This window comes from Danio rerio, chromosome 17, assembly GCF_049306965.1.
Source record: "Danio rerio strain Tuebingen ecotype United States chromosome 17, GRCz12tu, whole genome shotgun sequence".
Classification (NCBI taxonomy): Eukaryota; Metazoa; Chordata; class Actinopteri; order Cypriniformes; family Danionidae; genus Danio; species Danio rerio.
Window position 1 is genome coordinate 40,283,427 of NC_133192.1, and position 22,141 is coordinate 40,305,567.

General features: G+C 36.8%; 2 protein-coding genes across 3 annotated transcripts in view; both read right to left on the bottom strand.

The window, feature by feature from the left end:
* Window positions 1-22,141, bottom strand: part of LOC141378433 (uncharacterized) — a 283,306-nt gene that overhangs the window by 134,092 nt on the left and 127,073 nt on the right. The gene's annotated exons all lie outside the window — the stretch shown is intronic.
* The window catches only part of rps6ka5 (ribosomal protein S6 kinase, polypeptide 5), a 52,198-nt gene that overhangs the window by 24,794 nt on the left and 5,263 nt on the right, over window positions 1-22,141 (bottom strand). Inside the window, exons 2-9 of the mRNA XM_688458.10 lie at window positions 21,116-21,187; window positions 20,808-21,026; window positions 15,378-15,493; window positions 14,691-14,792; window positions 4,633-4,716; window positions 4,273-4,376; window positions 1,604-1,754; window positions 1,304-1,465 (exon numbers count right to left, since the gene is read on the bottom strand). Coding sequence (XP_693550.4) covers window positions 1,304-1,465; window positions 1,604-1,754; window positions 4,273-4,376; window positions 4,633-4,716; window positions 14,691-14,792; window positions 15,378-15,493; window positions 20,808-21,026; window positions 21,116-21,187 — 1,010 coding nt within the window. The remainder of the gene's footprint in view (window positions 1-1,303; window positions 1,466-1,603; window positions 1,755-4,272; window positions 4,377-4,632; window positions 4,717-14,690; window positions 14,793-15,377; window positions 15,494-20,807; window positions 21,027-21,115; window positions 21,188-22,141) is intronic.

Genomic DNA, 22,141 nt, shown 5'->3' on the forward strand with positions numbered 1-22,141 from the left:
AATGGCGGCATTGATCCGCCAGACTGAAGGATTCAGAAGGCAATCATAGACACCATCTCTTTCGCAGCCTCCCATTTCAGCTGGCATCATGCTATAGGCAACGTTATGGATCAAGCCGCATCAAAAATAGTCATTCACATCTGATGCTTGAATCCATCTCCATATCACCATAATTACATCTCCAAACAGCTCTCTAATTCCTCTGAATACCAACATAGACAGCCGGGCGCACGTTGCGTAAGTGATCATTATAAAGGCTGACTTGCCCATATCCACTTCAGTACTTCCTGCGTACTAATAACCGAGGGTTAACTGAACATTTACATCAAAATTAAAAATTAAATGTCCACTCACTTGCAGAAATGATTTTTCAGTCTTATAAATGAAGCACAGTAAGAATCAACATTACAACATGCTTTTCTATATTGTGCTTGGACAGTTTGAGCTGATTTTGCAACAAAAGCTGAAAATAGTGAAGTGAGTGAATTTTGAAATCTGCATACATTTCAAAATCCTGTCACAAGATTTTACTTTTCTTGTCTGGAAATAAATAGTTTTATTAAGCATAAATGCATTAAATTGATCAAAATGAAAGTAAATATTGACATTTTTAATTGAATAAGTTATTTTTAAATGCAATAATATCTCTGAATATCTAATAACAGTAGTTTAATAAACTGATATTATTCACTGGATTTATAAATACAACACATAAATTACGTCGTCCGGAAACCTAGGTTTCTTGAAATTTTACTTTCTTTGTAAAATGCAACAAAAATTAAATGAACTCAAAAATTAAATTAAATTAAATTAAATTAAATTAAATTAAATTAAATTAAATTAAATTAAAACATCTTAACTCAAAATTAAATCAAAATCCAAATATAATAAAATTTAATTAAATAAAAAAAGTAAAATTTAAATCAAATTAAATTAATTTAAATTAAATTTCAATAATATTAAATTAAACTAGTAAAGGCTTTGCAAAAAATATTAAACAGGAGTAAAAAGAAACACAATTATTGTAATAGTTATTATCTTATCTATTAATAGTAATACTAAAATATAAAAAAATATTTAAATATATTTGAATTCAATTCAGTCCACTGTTCATTCACACTTTTGTTTTTCTGGAATGCAGCCAACATCAAAACTAACATGGATTATGGCTATTACTGCAGCTAAATATTGGAATATTGCACAATATTAAAACATTTCAGGAAGTTATAACCTGCAGTGACCAAACATGTCTTCCATTACACAACTCATATTACACAATAATATTATCCATTAATTGCACTACCTGGAAGATGCGGTCACAGTTGTTTGGAAGTGCTGCTGGCGAGTATGTCGGGTCCATCTCAGTAAACTCCTCCGCAAAGTTGCTCACATCCAGCTCATCCCGAATCACAGGCTTAAACGGAGCCCGAACTTTCTTAGCAGCCAAATCCTCCCAGTTTAATTTCTGAAACAACAAGAGTCAAACATTTTTGTTGCTGATCCCTCAAATACTGAATGAATCTGACTTATCTATAACAGACAAACAAAATTACAGGAGAATTCATTTTAAGAGGGAATTAGTTTGTTTTTTATATTGTCTTACCTGATAGAATGGATGTTTTTTTACATTCTGGGCTCCTGAAGGGCCAGAGCCCAGTCTCTTCTTTGGGTCTTTAATAAGCAGTCGCTGGATGATGTCTTTGGCCAGAGGCCCCATGTCTTTGGGGAATGGAGGATCTTTTTTCATAATTCTCCTATTAGGAAAAGAGAGAGATAAAGATTAATAAAAATATGATCCTTGCTTCCCATTTGACTTAAAAATAAATAAATAAATAAACAAACAAACAAACAAACAAACAAACAAACAAACAAACAAACAAACAGACAAACAAACAAACAAACAAACAAACAAACAAATAAATAAATAAATAAATAAATAAATAAATAAATAAATAAATAAATAGTGCAGTTTTAAGCAGTAGTTTTAAAGGGCCATTTAATTCTAGAAAACATTCCATTCTGCAAACAAAGTTTCAGTTTTACTTTAAATAAACTGTTTAGGCTGGGCATTTATCATAAAATCTCAAAAGAAACTCTCAATATCATTGATATTATCTCGTCGCGGGACTCCACACTTGTAAACAATTGCTCCATTGGGCTCGCGTGGCTCTCAGTCCCACCCAGACTCATCAGCGCTACCAAGCCGACCAATCACAAGGCTTGCGCTACGCATTATAGCCACGTGTAGTTACATTTTTTGAGAGGTGCACGTCAGCGACGCCGACGGCCACGACGTAGGGCTATGCGTCAGTGCCGTAGCATGCGCGTGCGCTTGACGCAGAAGTATAAATCAGCCTTTAGTCTGAGCACTTTCTGTGAAACCAGGCCATAATGTTTCTAAAAAAATATTTTGAACTATTGGTAGCATATTTTACATTTTTGCGACATTAAATGACAGAATAAAGTACAAATGTTTACTTAAACACCAGCGCAGTACAGTTGTGTTTTTCTTCTCTCCACAATTCTACTTTGACCCATTGCAGCATAGTTAGATGTGACTTAATTTCATGGAAATTTGGTACTTTTATTAGTCGTCAAAATGTCATGGCTAAATCAGAATTAACACAAACAAAAAATAAAAAATAAAAGACAGAAAGAAAATAACAAACAAATAAAAAACAGCTGATCTTGTGGTGTAACCTTTTGATTAAGACAAATAGATTTGAGATTGCATTTTATTAACAAATTAAATAAGTGTATTATTACTTAATTAAGTAAGTATATTTGGCTTTATTCAAGTATATTTCATTTTGTTTAATAAACAACTTCAATAAGGAATCATTAATGAAACCAGAGTTTCTAGAAGAACCAAAATCAAAACCAGGACTGTAAATTTCCTCATTATTCCCATCTGTATAAAGTGCACAGCTTTAAGTATGTCTGTCTACAGTATGTGTGTGTGTGTGTGTGTGTGTGTGTGTGTGTGTGTGTGTGTGTGTGTGTGTGTGTGTGTATGTGTGTATGTGTGTGTGTGTGTGTGTGTGTGTGTGTGTGTGTTTGTACTAATTTTGATGGCTTATAGAGGACACAAATTTTTCATAAGGTTCCTTTTCCAGCATCAATGCTGTATTGTAATTAAAATGAAATCAGCTAGCAATAATTTAGTTCTTCAAGCTTTAAATGAGATGAAAGAACTTAAACACATACACTACATGACAAAAGCCTTGTCACCTATCCAAGTTTTAGGAAAAACAAATAATAACTTGACTTCTAGTTGATTGTGTGGTGGTGTCAGAAGTGGCTTATTTGAAAGGCAAAGGCCTCTAGATTACGCTTATTTTACCACAATAAAATATGATCATGCCTTGATTTTTAATTATTTAATTAGGACAGTAAGGTCTGACTTCGCTAAGACAAAAGTCTAGTCACTTAACAGAAATAATGTACAGTATAGAATATAATCATATATAGTCATGGTGCAGTGGAAAAAGAATTAATTGTGTATAACTCCCGTGAGCTTGAAGGACTGCATACATACTGTACATTTCTGCAATGACTCAAAAAAATAATAATAAAGTCATCTAGAATGACAAAGAAAGCTTTCTTACAGGACTCCCAGAGTTCATCAAGATTCTTTATCTAGCCTCCTTTATCTTACCCCAGACATGCTCAATAATGTTCATGTCTGGTGACTGGGCTGGCCAATCCTGGAGCATCTTGACTTTCTTTGCTTTCAGGAACTTTGATTTGCCCTCTCCTGTGGTTTGTAATGTGATGGGTAGCACAAATGTCTTAATATCTCTGGCTGTTGATGTTGCCATCCACTCTGCAGATCTCTTGCATGCCCCCATACTTTATTTAACCCCAAACCATGCTTTTTCCTTCACCAAACTTGACTGATTTCTGTTAGAATCTTGGGTTCATGCGGGTTCCAGTACGTCTTCTGCAGTATTTTTGATGATTAGGATGCAGCTCAACAAATGATTTATCAGAAAAAATCTACCTTTTGCCACTTTTCCAAATTATCAACTTGAAGTCAAGTTTTTATTTGTTGCTCTTACAACTGTGATGGACGACAAGATTTTTGTCATATACTCCATTAAAAACGCTTAAAAATATACTGAACAGCATCGTTTTACATTCAAAATTTGCCACAGGTTTTCTGTGAGGGTTGGGTCACATAATAAGCATTTATTTACAGTATAAAATACATTACGGCAATTGAGATTCCTCATAAACCAGAAAAGCCATCATTTGTGTGTTTTTTCTTACTCTGCAATATCAGAATGTGAGTTCTCATCGCCATCAACAGTGAATGGAGAGCCTCCGGTCAGCAGCTCATACATCAGAACTCCCATGCTCCACCAGTCCACCGCCTGCAGAAGCACAACACCACACCACCTCATTTACTGTACATATATATATAACATCTCGTTCATTCCTGTCACACCAAAGCTGAATTTTCAACATCATTCCTCCACTCTTCAGTGTCACACGATCCTTCAGAAACCTTTTAATTGACACTCATCATTTGTAATATATAAACGTTTGACTGATTAACCTAAGAAAATAACATATGTAATTAAGTAACCCTTGAGTGTGGTGAATGAATGGCTGAGTGGTTCACTTTACCTTGTCATGTCCTCCTTCTCCTCCTGCTACGATCTCAGGGGCCATGTACTCAATAGTGCCGCAGATGGAATAAGCCCTCTCTACCTTTAAGACCAAAAGTACTTATTTTACTGGGTGTTAAAAAATAATGTTAAAAAAAATCAAACATGCATCATCATTTTCTGAAGTTTCTTCTACAGTTCGTTCATTTATTCATTTTCCTCGGTTTAGTCCCTTTTTTTATCAGGAGTCACCACAGCGGAATGAACCGCCAACTATTCTGGCACATGTTTTATGCAGCAGATGCCCTTCAAGGAGCAATCCAGTACTGGGAAATACCCAACAATCTCACATTCTCACACACTCAAACACTATGGCCAATTCAGTTCATCTAATTCACCTGTACCGCATGGTTTTGGACTGTGGGTGAAACTGGAGCACCCAGAGGAAACCCAAGCAAACACGGGGAGGACATGCAAACTTCACACAGAAATGCCAACTAGCCCAGCTGAAACTCGAACCAGCAACCTTCTTGCTATGAGGCGACAGTGCTAACTACTGAGCCACCGTGCCGCCATTCTTTTAAAAGCACACACAGCCATTTAAAAAAATGTCCGCTTGGAAAATTGCAGCTCCTCTGGCTTTAGTAGATTTATTATGGATGGGTTTGAGTAAATGTTAATATTTGCTTTTTATTATGAAGGTTTTTAATAATACTTTGTCTAAATTACAAAGTTAAAAATGGTCAGAATATATAGTTATTCCACCATACATTGATTTCTTAACTCTTTTGAAGTTAAAACCATGTGACTTTGTGTGGTCTACAAATGAATATAAAGTATATAGTCCCAGTTCTTGATTTTGATTGGTTGAGCCATGTTCAAAGCTGTTGTAAAATACTTAACAAACATACCCCTGTGACTGTTGTTTGGCCACCTTTCCATGTGTACTGAGCCAAAAGCCCTGTTTAATTCAATTTTAGTTCAACTTTTATACTAAGGCTAACCATTGCAAAAATTACTCTTGGGCAGCACGGTGGCTTAGTGGTTAGCACTGTTGCCTCACAGCAAGAAGGTCGCTGGGTCAAGTCCCGGCTGTGTCAGTTGGCATTTCTGTGTGGAGTTTGCATGTTCTCCCTGTGATGCCGTAGGTTTCCTCCGGGTGCTCCGGTTTCCCCCACAGCTCAAAGACATGCGTTATAGGAGAATTGAATAAGCTAAATTGTCTGTAGTGTATGAGTATGTGTAAATGAGTGTGTATGGGTGTTTCCCAGTACTGGGTTGCAGCTGGAAGGGCATCAGTTGCATAAAACATATGCTGGAATAGATGGTGGTTTATTCCACTGTGGCGACCTCTAAAATTGAGACTAAGCCGAGGGAAAATGAATGAATGAAAAAATACTTTCCACTATGAGTACTGCGAAAAAAACATTTAGTTCAACTATACTTTTAAACTAAATTGAAAACTAAACTCTCTACTATATTCCGCTTTGACAATTTGGTCAAAAGCCATGTTTGGTAAAACTTTTAAACTAAAGGCAGTTTTTAGCGTCAATCAATCTTTGAAATCATTCTGAAATGTTTATTTAGTGTCCAGCAGCATATCTTATATTTTTGTGGAAGCCAGATTCTTCAAAAAGCTCACAGAAGAGCTATTATCTGAAACTGAAGTGTTTATCTTAACTTGTTGCTTTTAGGACAATTGGCTTTCTCGCTTTAACTAATCACTTTTTACAGTGCAGTCTCTGCACTTGCTGTATCACAAACACCAATAATCTAACAATTTATGCAAAATTAATCAGTTTCTGGCCATCGGATATTAGGTATGAATATATGCAATTACAAAATATTTTTTGTGCTCAATCAAACTACTTATTTAAAATAAGCTAAAACAACACAATTCCTAAGATTTCCTTGGGACAACCGTATTTTTTTATGTTAAATTAACTGAATTTGTTTTTGGGACGACATGAATGAATTGTGTGGAACCCTGTATTTTTTACAGTGTGTATGTATATATATATATTGGATCAGGATTTTTGAAAGCATTACATTGCTTTGTAAACATTTATTATTACCATTTGATGAGTCTCCCGATACAGTTTGATAGAGTCACACTTAACCAGCAGATGTTATAAATCTCTTTACATTCAGTGGTTAAACACTGTTTACTTTTTATTACACTTCAATTGCAACATATGATTCATCCAAAAATACCACACGTCCTTAGTAAACACAGTAATAGGAAAAAAAAAAACAACATGTCTAAATTCAAAAAGCAGGTAAAAACACTAGAGCAGAGATGCCCAAATTAGGGTCCACGGGCCAAGGTTTGTCTTTGGACGCAATTGTCGTATGCTAGTTTCAGCTTGGCACAAGAGTCGTTATGACGTTTTGCGCCACGCTGTTTAAATAGCAAATGCATATGTGTGCCCGTAGGCATACTGATCTAACAAAGGAGGCGTGTTGAGGCGCATTGCTGGGGCGTTGCTATTTTGAGGAACTTTAATAAACTGTTCTATAGACCAGAACAAAGCAGATCTAAAGTCCAGCGCAGAGCGCGTTAGTTTTGCGCCTCGCCTAAACTTTGTTTAATACAGACAGGATGTACAACAATACGCTAATATCTTTACATTTAAAAAAAGAATTAAAATATTAAGCATATATATAGGATATAATAAGGATATATATAGAATATAAATATAAAGGATTAAAATATTACAAAACATATTCTTCATCTCGGGAGGCTTTTTCAGTTTATTCATAACAATTTGCTTTTGTATAATGTTATTATTATTAGCAGTATTATTTATTATATGTCAATTTATATTTGTTTTATTAAAAACAAGCTTACGTTTGTCCACCTGTCAGGTTTTAGACCATATGGGGCAAAGCATGTGTATTAGGATATGACTCCACACTTCGTTATCATTGTTCATTTATTCGTTTGCTGGAAATTAGAACTGAATTTCGAAATAGTTTTGAAACAAATCTATGTGCTTAATAAAGGAAATTAATTATTTATAGGCTAATTGATGTATGTGCGTACAAGAAGTTTCCCTATCCACCAGAGTAAAAGCGAAAGTAAACAATGAGTAGGCTCATCTCTCATTCTCGTGCTGCAGATGCTCTGTTTAACTGTTTTCTTGCTAGTGAAACACTCATTTTTTTCACTAACAAAGTTCGTCATGTAAATAGAAAATGCAATATGGCGCGACGCAACTGACTCTTAAAGGGAATGGGAGATGAGACTCTGGTTTATTCTCAAAACACACCTATAACTCATTAAGAAAATAAGATGAACCCTTTTAGAACATTTTAGAAAGCAAATTTTTCCATCCTTATATTAGCAAAAGTGGATTCTGACACGCCCTGCACTTTGCGCATGGATCATCAAAATAGAGCCCTAAATGTTTCAATTTAAATGCTGTATTATAGTACATACTGTCACTTAACGGATTGAGGACAATGCAGAGCTAATCAAGCCAAAGGCAGATTCTGCTTGACTAGTGTATTCATCATTGCGTTATGCGCTTTTGTTAGTCTGTTTTTATTATTTCCATACTACTGAGCCAGGCCCTATCCTGAGCAGCTGCTGTGGTGGTCATGGAGGAGTGGAGAGCATGAGACTGATTCCTGTAAGACCCCAGTGAGCGGCGAGTCTTCGAATTGATCCTCGCCGCTGTCGCCACTAGCTTGCATGGTTTGGGAATTGTGGAGCTGCAAATCGATGGATTTGTGTTTGGACTTCCATCAGTGAAAATTAAACCACACTAATCTGAAATAAACTGAACTTCAACTCTGAAAACTGGACTGACGCAGTTTCAATTAACTAAGACTTCTATGTGAAGCTGCTTTGACGCAATCTACATTGTAAAAGCGCTGTAGAAATAAAGATGAACTGAATTGAACGTCTCTGTCTTATATATGTTTATATTTTTATTGCAGTAAGTTATCATTTAAAATGTTATACTGCTTTAGTTAATACGATTTAAAGTAAAGTTTCCTATTTATTTTTAAATATTTTGAACTAGATTACCCATAGCAACTGTGGAAATATAAATGTATATAATCTAATTTCAAACGAACAATATTCTACATATTACTGAAAAGTTCATTTCTTAGGTTTTTAATTATATAATTTTATGAATAACCTAGCTTGGGGGAATATTTACCCTTTTGTCTTTCTGACTACTCAAAGGGATGCAAATGCTATGGGCAGGTTTTTCGGGTGTTGCTTTTATGCTACAGAAACCCTTGTGTTGATTAACTTGTGTGGTCAGTAGCTGGGCCTGTTTCTAACCCAATTTACCCTCCTGACTCCAAAACTGAATTTGCATGTTTTGTTTAGCTATCTCCCCTCCTCCTAAGAACACAATATAGACAGGACTAGGGACCTCTAGTAGGCTCTGCAGAGACATGGACATCATAAAGACGCTGTATGACTGCAGATTAACCAACACGTCTCAATAAAGGAATTCTGCTTGTTTCGAGTCTCCTGGACTGGGTTCTCTTCTTCTTTCATCATTTATTTTTACAGCACAACTTTAATGTAATATAGTTCGGTAGATTTACCTTTGGCCCACGACTCTCAATGATATTTGATTATTGCCCCTTCATAAGAAAAAGTTTGGTCACCTCTGCACTAGAGTGACTCCATGACAAATGTAGTACATCCAGATTACACTCAAGCCACACATGATTATACTACAGAGTGTACCGAAGTGGTAGGAAATAATTATTTTTAAATAAATACAGTCCAGTGTTTTAAAGAGTCTGCAGCTATGAATGCAGCAATTGTCTTTTCAAAGTAAAAAATAAACTAGAAGAAAATATAAATTATGGAAAGACAACTCTCCAGACTAGAATGATTAATTACTGCATAGATGCTGTTGTGGCGAAGGCTGAACGCACCATCTGTGCTTTCTAAATTGGGCAAAACTGCTTTCCGAATTATGCGGCTTATTTATAAAACGAAGTCCATGAAAACATCTGGAACAATCTCCTTTAATATCCTACAAGCGTTTAACGTTTCTGCCGCATGTTGGAACACTGACACAAGCACATGGCTTTTTTTATTTAAAGTTCCTGTACACATTTATTAATTGCTTTCATTTTTATGCATCTCATAATCAGCAGATTTCTGCCGGGTGAATTGACTTGTTTTATGTGCGCCGGTTTATATGTACGCTATAAAATCGTAATAGTCAGGCGTGTCTTTTTTAACCGCAATTGTAAACCCAGTTCTGGCTGAAAAGGGTTGTTAGCTAGTACAACAAAGGTCAAACTGAGAAAAACAGAACGTTAATATAATCTTGAAGAACAAAGAACGCGATCAACACATGCATGATAAGCGATTACAGCATTGAATAAACAGCTTTGTGCTGTAATTGCGTCCACGGGATGGAGAAAATGTTCACAGTGAACTACTGAAACATCAAACAGAATATCTCAGACATGCCAGGACCTGCATGTGCAGGATATTGGGTGGTCCGCAGGAATAAACAATCATTTGTTCGCTTAAAAAATGCACTTCTCATGGCCCAATGTCAAAACCCCAGACAACAGTGCAACAAGAGCTCTCTCTCTCTCTCTCAATACAGATCTTTCAACATTTGTTCATACACCCATAACACAAATTTAGAAAAGTGGAAGTCTAAAATGAAACACTTTTGATGTTTGAATGCTTTTCAAGCCTAAAGAAGCCATGCAAATGTGATCATATCAGTACAGAGATGATTTCAATTCCATGACAACAATGGCTGTGAAATATTAAACACTTGTTGGCCTGTTTAATTAAATAACTCATTTAAATGTTCCCAGTATTCCTCAAACTGGCATTTCATCCCAACACAATGTTCCCTTTAAATCTTTCTAACCCACTTTTATTGGTTAAACCAACCACTGGAGCAGAAACACCCCATTCAGCAGACCTGTGATATGTTTAATGAGCCATTCTTTACAAAGAACCTCTATGATACAATTTAAATAACTTGAATGTCATTTCTCACTATAGGCTTAATATATTTGTGGGGGACTTTTCCCCAATCTTTGCTTAAAAAAGATATATACTTATATTAAAATATTTCCAAGTGTTTGGGAGAGTGAGGATGTCACATTTACTTAGCAGCTGACAAGAAAGAAATATGTTCATTTAAATATGAATGTGGTTGGAGGGAATGAGCATGTTACATTTGTACTGTAGTAAAGCTACTTATTTAAATATTAGAAAATTATATTTGAATTGAATTACATATAGCCATATAGAAATGTTATTATGCAAGAATGCCTTACATTTATTAAAAAGACAAAAAAAAGACTATTTAACATCTTCAATGTTAAAGGTTTCAGAAATAAACTACTATTTTATTAAATAAACAAATGGTTAATTTGAGTGGTAATTGCCTTTCAATCTTCAAGAAATCATACAGTTCCCACACTCAAGCCTTGACTAAATTAAACATTAAATTTTATTTTTAAATACATTTTCATGAAATGATTAGGCAACTGTGTCAGGTGATATATTGCCTGTAAAATAGGGTATTTGCCGAAGCATGCTAATAGGACTTTTAATTTGCCAGTAACCTGGGTTAAATGCTTCCGGTGAACTATATGACAATGCAAAACCGGTGCGTTTCATGTCTGTCCTTAAAAATCAGCGATCTCCACTGGCTAAGTGATATCCGATATAAAGTGCATCTCAGATTGTACAAAAAGCACTGCATTAAATTACATTTCCCCCCGCCATGTATTTATAATATAAGCATTTATTTTACCCCAGTATATTCAATAGAGCTTCTGCGCTAGCCTGCTGATTCTGACAGGCGCGTGCGAGTAAGCGGCTTTTTGTCTCGTTTTACACTTGAGAAACTAAATTAAGCAACCCGGGCTCATTGTGGAAACGTAGTCTCGCGGACGTTTCTGGAGATCGCAGATTACATCCCGGCGGGTACGTACAGCTGCAGTTTTTGTTTTTGCGAATCTGCGAGAGGCCGCTGTTGTGCGCTTTTTCGCATCTCAGACGCCACTCGCAAGTCGGCAACAGGCCAGTCGGCTGACCTGCCCTCCTCCTTCCCTGAACGCAACTAATTTTACCAATCGACCCGCCCGCCCGCTCGCTTCCCTAAACCCGAGCAATAGTTTACAAAAAGCCGTCCAAAAAAAGAAAAGCCCTGTTTTTTGTTTTTTTCTACCGCTATTTCGGATTTCACCGCGTTCTTACCCTGTTACGAAACTCGTTCACTTAATTTTTGGGATTCTTTTTTTGTCTTACCTGATTGCTGAAACCACTCTTCCCCAGACTCGAAACCGATTGCCGTGGTCGACTCCTCTCTGTATCTCGAGCCTGCCGACGTACACGGTGAGCTGAGTGGACAAACGGGTTGCAGCGGGGAAGCCCTCCACAAGGAGATAATCGGTCGGCCGGCCGGCAAGCGCGATAGGGAACAGCGTCACACCGCCCCGCAGCGTTCGCTTGAAAAAAATAAACACGGCCGTATGTACCTGCCGGGACGTATTGCGCTGTTTCCAGAAACGTCCGCGGGACTACGTTTTCAGAATGAGCTTGGGTTGCAACTAATGCCAAAGTCTATTTAATTAAATGTATTTTACTGACATTACAACATCGATGCTTTAAAAGGAACCATATAAAAAGAAAAAAAAAATCACAATAACAGGTCACCGGAAGTTTATCAGTATGGGAAGAACACTTGTTCGGTATATACCCTATTAGAGGTAAATGCGTGCATGTCTGTTTTTTTGCACAAGAATGCATTCCCTGCCATACTCTTTTTAAATGCAGCATTTATGATGCAGAACGCTGGTTATTTTCTGTAAAGTGCTATAAAGCTTACTCAGCCTTTTATCCCTGGCTGGACAACAACTTATCTGATGGCTCCCACACATGTTTGTTTGCTCAGAGAGAGTGGTTTAGTGACATACATGCTACTGCAGTTACACAAGAGACTGTTTTTAGCATACTACATGACACTCTATCTCTAATGCTTTCCCTGAGCTTGCATTTTTACCAGAATTATAAACAGTTTGATCTAGAATTATGTGAAAAAGGATCCTTATGCAGCTGAATTACAATTAGAAGTTTCTCACAGTTTCACATCAATTAAAAGAGTGCATACAAACTACAGTTGAAACATTTAACTTTCCATTGTTAGCTGAAGTAATTGGCTGGTGGATGCTTGATTCTGATTGGTTGATTAACATTCTAAAGAGTACAGCTATTTTTAGGAGAGCACAGCTAAAGCAGATCTAATGAGGTCTTGACCGTATCTCAGTTTTATTTGACTTCCTCAAATGATTTTGGTTATTTTAAAGGTCATTGAATGCATACATACATACATACATACATACATACATACATACATACATACATACATACATACATTCATACACACATACACACATACATACTGTACATACATACATACATACATACATACATACATACATACATACATACATACATACATACATACATACATACATTCATACACACATACACACATACATACTGTACATACATACATACATACATACATACATACATACATACATACATACATACATACATACATACATGCTATACTATATACACTCACTGGCCACTTTGTTAGGTAAACTGCTCCTTAAAGCAAATTTCTAATTAGCCAATTATATGGCACTAGCTCAATGCTTTTAGGCATGTAGACATGGTCAAGATGATCTGTAGTTCAAACAGCATCAGAATGGGGAAGAAAGGTGATTTAAGTGGCTTTGAATGTGGCATAGTTGTTGGTGCCAGATGCTGTGCTCTGAGTATTTCACAACCATCTCTAGGGTTTACAGAGAATGGTCTGAAAAAGAGAAAATATCCAGTGGGCGGCAGTTCTGTGGTCACAAATGCTTTGTTGATGACAGAGGTCAGAGGAGAATGGCCAGACTGATTTGAGCAGATAGAAAGGCAACAGTATAAGCCAGGTATGCAGAAGACCATCTCTGAGTGCACAACACGTCGAACCTTGAGGTGGATGGGCTACAGCAGCAGAAGACCACACCGGGTCCTGTCAGCTAAAGCCTCATTGACAATACAAGCGACCCGCAGCGGCAAAGCGACAAGCAACTGTTCATTTCAACGAAGAGTAAGCGACTTCCGGCGACCTCCATCTATACAAGCGACAACGACCGTTGACGACCAGGTGAGCATGTCGAGCGACACGACAAAGTTGAGAATCCTTTAACTTTATGCAAATGAAGAACCACTTTCTTGAGCGACAGCCAACAGGAACACCAGTAGAGCTCATGTGATCCTCTGTCAGCTCACTCAGTGGCTGGTTGTATTCATGCTGTATATACCTACACAGACCTGCGTTTGAAACAGGTCGCCACCCAGATCGACAGGCAGCTACAAAGTCTCTGCTAGTCTGAATGAGGCATAAGAATGGGAGACTGAGGCTACAATTTACAGACTCAGCAACACTGGACAATAGAAAATTAGAAAAACGTTGCACGAATCATTTCAGTCTGGTTTCTTGAACATGACAATGAGTTCACCGTATTTAAATGCCCTCCACAATCACCAGATCTCAATTCAATGTAGCACCTATGGGATATGGTGGAATGGGAGATTCACATCATGGATGTGCAGCAGACAAATCTGCAGCAACTTCATGATGCTATCATGGCAATAAGGACCAAAATCTCTGAGGAATATTTCCATTACCTTGTTGAATCTATGCGAAGGATTAAGGCAGCTGTGAAGGCAATAGTGCATTCAACCCGATATTAGTAAAGTGTACCTAATAAAGTGGCCTCTGAGTGTGTTTAACTTTGGATTTTTTATGTGCCTTATTTAAACACTCTGGTTAAATTTACATTTCTAATTCGACTCTGAACTCTAATAAATCTTTTTCAGACTGATCCTAGGTTAGCTTAAATAAGGCCGATAACAGTGGCCTAAAATACTTCTCAGCTTATCAGTATAAGACAGGATTTTAACTAACTATGTGCTTTATATTTTAAGTTTTGAAACATGTATAAAGCTGTCAGTAACTAAAAATTGCAAAAGATTTCTGCAAGCAAACTTACCTCATGAAATTCCTTACTTAGACCAAAATCCGTCAACACAATGTGACCATTTGAATCAAGAAGTATATTCTCAAGTTTCAGATCTCTGTAGACGATTCCCAGCTGAAAAAAAAGGAATAAAAAAAAACAGAAATGAATAAGCTTTTATGTTTAGCCCAAATACTTCAAATGGTTCACCACATTCCTTTTCCTCTTTTGTCCTTGCCAAAAGCATTTACTCAACTCCCTGGTTTACAACCCTCCACTTTGTCTGAGATCATAAAATGCAGTCATTCACCTGGAAAATGTAGCACTACTTTAATAAATAATAAATTACAACATAATAGGCGATGACAAAAAGTGAGTCCGAACCAAAACAATGTTAATCTCACTGTCAAGGTCCCAAACACTGCGGTGCCCTCAGGCCAACTCTGAATAATGGCTGCAGCACACAGAACAAGCGTGCATTAAAAACACTTCTCTTCCTCTTTTTGTAAACACAGCCTTCGAGAAATTTGGAGCTCTGCAGATGCGTGTGGCCTGGCCGGTTTTTGAGGAGTGAGGAATGGATCTGAGATTGCAGGAGTAAAGAGAAGTAGCTCCCGAGCAAAGGAAGGAACTACTTTCGCTATTCTCTCCCAATGAGGTGCCATTCAGGCCAGGAATGAAGAGTGAAAATAAGGGTGTAATTTTTGCTGCAATTTTTACCTTATGCAAGTGCTCCAGCGCTAGTACAATCTCCCCGCTGTACAAGGTAACCTCTTGCTCTTTAAAGCGAACCCTTTGGACCAAGTGTGTGAAGAGCTCACCTCCGTTCACATAGTCTGCGATTTAAGGTGTAGAGAAGAAAAGTGCAACTGATGAAGTGATGTTATATATTTTAGACGCACATGGTATAGTGCAGATACTACCAAATCTTGTTTTCATGCTGACTCTGACACCATCGGCTCCAAGCGTTACCACAAAAACCAAGAGTTCCTGCAGTGGTGTACGTACTTCCGCATTTCATTATTAAAGCACATATGCTGCTGTGATACAAAGGCTCCCTATGCTTTATTCACTGCTCTTTCTTAACACACATGGGACAGATTGTTTAGAATTCCCCTGCAGAACATTTAGTTAAGGCCTGTTTATTTCAGGAATTGTAACTGTAACTTTAATGATAACCACAGTGGTGTGAAAAAGTCTTTGCCCACTTACTGATTTTATTTATTTGTTTGTTTTTCACATTTGTCACACTTTAACGTTTCAGATCATCAAACTAATCTAAATGTTAGTCAAAGACAACACATCATGCAGCTTTTAAATGAAGGTTTTGATTATAAAGGGCATCTATTTTACCCTTTTTACAAGATGTAAGATACACATTTGGTGTCTCCAGAATGTGTCTGGAAAGTTTCAGCTTAAAATACCCATAAGATTATTTATTAAAGCCTCCAGAATCTGCCTATTTTGCTGTGTGAGTAAAGGGTGGTTGTTTTTGTAGCCTGTGGCTTTAAATGCAAATGAGCTGCTTTTCCCTGCCCACCGTTCCCACGTGTCTGTCTGCTTGTCATGCGTTACGTCAGATATGCAGCAGTCAGTGATTGAAATAGACACGGATAAAGCTGCTGAAATACAGCTCATTAATCAAAAATATTGAGTAAGTTTATTTGATGTATTTGTGGTGGAATTTATTCAAGCCTTTCTGATATGTGAGTCACACACAAATGCCGTCTTCAGTACACACACACACTTACATATTAGCGTTTACTGACAGCATGCAGCCATGGTGATTATAGCAGATAAGTAGTAGATAACGATTTTACTCGATCGTCTTTATTACAAACATGCTGTTTTACAAATGTTTTAAACTTATAAAACTTAGAAAAATAACAGAGAGTTGGAACAAATATCTTAATCCCAGTTCCTTTGCAAAAAATGTTCTGTTGACATGTTTATAGATGGCATTGTAGAAATATGGTGCCTGTCAGTCAATTCAGTGGGCGGGAAAAAAACGCATTCCAACATCAGGTTGATGTGGGCCACAAAATCCCTGGGATTTGGGTCATTCTGTATTCAAATGTTAGGAAATTTTTAAAAAGAGACTTGTTGGGTTTATGACTGTGGACACACTATACCTACACTCTCAGAAATAATGGTACAGTGTTGTACCAAAGAGGGTACAAACCCTTGTCACTGAAGCAGTACCTTTTTATGGAACAGAATTTGTACCACTGCAGTTTGTACCTTTAAGGACATGATTTGTACCATGGGAAACCAAAATTTACCTTGGTTTACAAATGTGATCCATAAAGGTACCACTACAGTGACAAGACACTTATGGTCACGTTTCCACTTTGAGGTACCGTACAGTACGGTACCGTACGGGTTGGTACGGGTCATCATCAAGCTTGCGTTTCCACTGCCAAAAGGTTACCCTTTTGTTGGGCGTGGTGTACGACAGAAAGTTTCAGACAACATTTTTACTCGAGGAAATGTCACAATAAAGCCGTACAGGTCGTTCACATTTCATATGAGAAGCTCTTCTCACAAAACAGATGCTTAGTACACAAAAATACTTATGTATAAATGTTCGTCATTAACCTTTTTATGAACATGAGTTGATTATAACTGCAGATTAATGACATAGCGAAATAGCCTACTGTAATGTCTGCAATTATATAAAATAAATAAATAAATGCACATATATGAACACACAGACCCTTACAGTCTCCGATATGTTATTAATTACAGAAAACTGCACACAGCATACATTTAGTCCTTACTTGGGTTCAAAAACTAAACGAAATATAGCCCACAGTCAGTGCAAACGTCTCATCTCTATCTGTAATCTTCAGCAGCACATGTAACGTCTTGTTAGAAAGTAAATCCGCCATTCTGAGTTCATGATAGTCCAAAAGGCGATGATAATAGTTAAACATGGCAGTTTGTTCATGTTTTAAGTTGCAAAAACATCATTTACTGCTTTTTTCCAGTTTCTCTTGTTTTTTCGCGCTTCACTCTTGCGTTTGACTTGTTCTGACAGGATCGGATATCAGAGCGCTTCAATGATGTGCACGTTATTAATATGAGCTCAAAAAGTTTGTTATTTTAAATATACAGTAGGTGCACAGCGGAGAACGTGAAACCACTCACGCTTTAGACAGGCTCGTAAAACAAGAACAGGACACAGCAGATTTTGTTCTTCTTGGCTTTGTGGTTGTACATCAAGACGATAACAAGGTTTGTTTAAGGTCGGGTCGGCCATGGCTTGTTATCATACAGTATGTATATATTATTATGGTGTAATGTCTCGGCTCTGTTTTTAAAAATGGCGCTTCTTTGTTTGCATTCTCCTGCTTCTGCAAGTGGCGTATCTCTGTAAACCAATAGCATTTAGCTGCGCCTCTAGCTCCACCTTATCGTACCCTTTGGGCCTATTGGTACCCTTTGCAAAGGGTAACTAAAAAGTGGTACGGTACGGTTCACTTTTAGGTACCCTTTGTTACATTTCTGTAGCAAAAATTACAGAACAATACCTGAAAAAAAGTTTTCACACAATACCTTTGTAATCAATTGTAATCAAAAATTATTTTAATTGATTAAATTTTGAAATAGAAATATAATTATGCAAAAGTAATGTAATGAGATGTGCACAATGTTTGATTAGCTTTACTAAAATGTCTGCATGAACAGTTTGCATATGCAGGACTTTTGGCAGCTCACGCGCGTAATGGAAAGCAAACACCAAAAGGTGCAGATATCAATAATGAAACTGTATTTATGAGAAAATTCTTACCAACTGTTTATTAAAAATACCTTAAATGTTTCGTTTACAATACCTATAGTTTTGTTTTACCAGTTGTTTTGTATTATAGAACTTGTGATGATTCATGTTTTAATATGGAAATTTTTATTTCATATTTATTGTCATAGATATTGTAATATAGAAGAAGTTGTCCAACACTTATGTACTTTTTTATGAGACCAATTGTGTACCTTTACTTCAACTACTGTACTATAAAAGGCACAGAACAGTATTATAAGAGCCCACATAGCAAAATTTCTCTGGCCCCGCTCTGGCCCACACAATCAGGTGAATTACGGTACATGACTGGACCAAATTTGGCTTCCAGACAAGGGCCAAACACGGACCACATCTGGGCCAAGTCTCAGCCAAGTTAATAACTCATCACTGGGCCTGAACTGGGCCAGATAGGTTGGTGTGTCACAATTGCAATGAAATTGATAAACCCATGGAGTGATGCGCTTTAGGCACACTATGGGCACGCTTTTTCTCAAAGTGACCTGATTGGTAGAATTTTTTTTTTTACTCAAAAATGATTTTAGTGTATTTTAAATGTGGGTCAAGACTGGCCAAACTCACATGGCCCACTTATCAAATTTTAAATCTGGGCCAAATACTACGTTTTTCATCTGGCCCAAATCTTGTGTGCCGCCTTAAAGACCGTACCACCTCTGCCAAACCCGGGCCATGTTTGGCCCCCATGCTGTATGCCAGTGCTGAATGAATGCCTGCTGTGCCAGCTTTATGCCAAATCTGGGCCAGAATTCTTTGCTACTAGGGAGGTCTTTTCTGTGCCATAAAAAGGAGACACTGCTCGCTGCAGAGCCACTTGGGCTCCAAAGAGGAGGAGCTTGAGCTCCAACTCCTCCTCCTATAAGCTGTTTTAATGCATACACCTACCACACCCCTAACCCCAACCCCCAGTGACATCACTTGTAGAAGAAGTGCAAGCAAGGAGGAGCTGGAGCTCAAGCTCTCGGCTGCTGGAGCTCAGCTCTGCCCTGCCCAAGTGGCTCTGCAGTGAGCACCACTTGTATACTGTACAACTTTTACAAAGGTACAAAACTGTTTCTTAAGAAACATATTATTGGTATCACAGTGTACCTATTTTTATAAGAGTGTGTACACAGAGTTCTTTCCAAACAGCTTACAAATGCTGATTTTCATCATAGGCGCCCTTTAAAAAAAAACAAAATCCAAAACTACAAAGCCCTGTGTAAATAAAAGTGCACCCCTCCTCTGTTAAAATATAACTTAACTTTGGTTTATCATGTTTAAATAATAAATTATTAACTGTATTACGAAGCGCCCATGATATCAATATAGTGCATGTTCATTTTCACCATGTTTTTATTAAATACAATTACAATTATTGAATGTTGGCATATGTCTAAACAGTAGCGTAATACTATTTACATTTATTTTGAAAACATCAAATGTGAAACCCATAAATTTATTACAAAAGTGTCTTATGTCATGTTACAATTTATTCAATTTGGCTTATTAATGTTTATACCTTATTTCCTGTTACGTAACAAACAGGCATACCAATAATAATCCAACTCTAGTATTTACGTCTGGTGCGCTTTATACCCTTTTACTGCCCAGTAACCACTTCTGAGGTTAATTAAGCTGAATAAAAATGCCTGAGGTTTGGGCACAATGACGGATGGGTAAAAGACTCTGCCCTCTTCCTGTGAAGTGATACATCAGTGCACACTTGCTCTCTAAGCTATTTGCTGTGAGACTGATAAAAGATAAAGACCCACTTGATGGCCAAACACTCAATATAGTCCAGATTGCAGGATGATGAAGTACATGTAAAATCTGAATTTTTAGCCTCCCTGAATTATTAGCCCCCCTGTTTATTTTTTCCCCAATTTCTGTTTAATAGAGAGCAGATTTTTTCAACACATTTCTAAATATAATATTTTAATTATTATTATTTAAATTAACTAGGTTAATTAGGTTAACTAGGCAGGTTAGAGTAATTAGGCAAGTTATTGTATAATGGTAGTTTGTTCTGGAGACCATCGAAAAAATAATATAGCTTAAAGTGGCTAATATTTTGACCTTAAAATGGTTCTTAAAAAATTTAAAACTGCTTTTATTCTAGCCGAAATAAAACTAATAAGACTTTCTCCAAAGGAAAAAATATTATCAGACATACTGTGAAAATTTCCTTGTTCTGTTAAACATCATTTGGGAAATATTTAAAATATATGAAAAAAATTCAAAGGGGGGTTAATCATTCTGACTTTAACTATATATCTTAAAGCAGAAGATCTGTCTGCTCAGCTTCCACTCTTCTCGATGCACAAGTAAAATCAATGTAAAAACCAACATACCTAGAATGAGATGCAGTTTGGTGTCTGTCTGGAAGGCATAATGGAGTGTGACCAGAAAAGGAGACTGTCTGATATGCTCGAGGACCTGTCTCTCTGTGCGTGTGTGTTCTGCCGTCTTGGCCTTCTGCACAATAGTTGCCTTTTTCAGCACCTTCATGGCATAGAGTTTGCCCGAATCGTGGCCGCTCACTTTGCGAACCAAGAACACCTTGCCGTAGGCTGCCCAGAGGAGAAGAACGATGTGTTAGTGAAGAGGGAACAATGATTGGAAGAGAACACAGGGTTCGCATACTTGAACTATCACTGACCTCCTGTTCCCAGCACTTTCAGCAGCTCAAAGTTCTCGATGCCCACACGCTCCACATGACCCGTTAGATTGGCTGCGGAAAGATTTAAACACATCCATCTGGTTACAGAGCCAAGAAATAGCATATTTCACTTGGATATTACGCAACTAGAATTCAGTAAATCTTTGAATCTTCGGTTATTTGAACTCTTATTTGCCACTTTCTCACAACAGTGGAAAAAGAATATGTGTGCAAAATGGCGAGACCCTGGAGACGAGCCTGTAACTGTTTGTAAATACACTATGTGGTTTATAAACAGGTCCAGATGGAATCTGCAGACTCTGCACTTTAAAGAATTAAACATGGTACAAACTGAAGTGGCAGCTCAAACAATTATGAAATAGGAAATAATTATAATAACAACAATAACTCAGAACCGTTCAAATTTTTGGTGTCATTACGATTAAAAAAAAAAAAAGGTCTATTCATCAAACATTTATCAAGCCAATCAATAGTTACAGTTAAGAAAGATAATAAATTAACCGACATTCATCTTTTTTAAAAAAAAATTCTTTAAACAATCTTGAAAATGTAAACACCTTTTCCACTAGGGCTGGGCGATATTGAAAAAAAAATTATCATGTTATCATGTTTCATATCATTCGATATCGATAATTATTAAACACATTTTAATAAAACTATAGCGCTTCATATCAAAACTACATACCGAATGATATTAACAATGGTGTTTGGTCAATAAATAAATACCGATGTCAATTTTATTTTTAGCGCTATTTTCCACAAACATTTTTTTCAGCAGATCACTTGCAGATTGAAAATTCGCTATCATTTACTCTCTATCCACTTGTTTCAAAAGAGTTGAGTTTCTCTTATCCATTTAACACAGAACACTTTCAACAAATAGAGCTGTGCAATATAACGAGATACATATATATATATATATATATATATATATATATATATATATATATATATATATATATATATATATATATATATAGTACTGACAAAATAAAAAGTCTATCA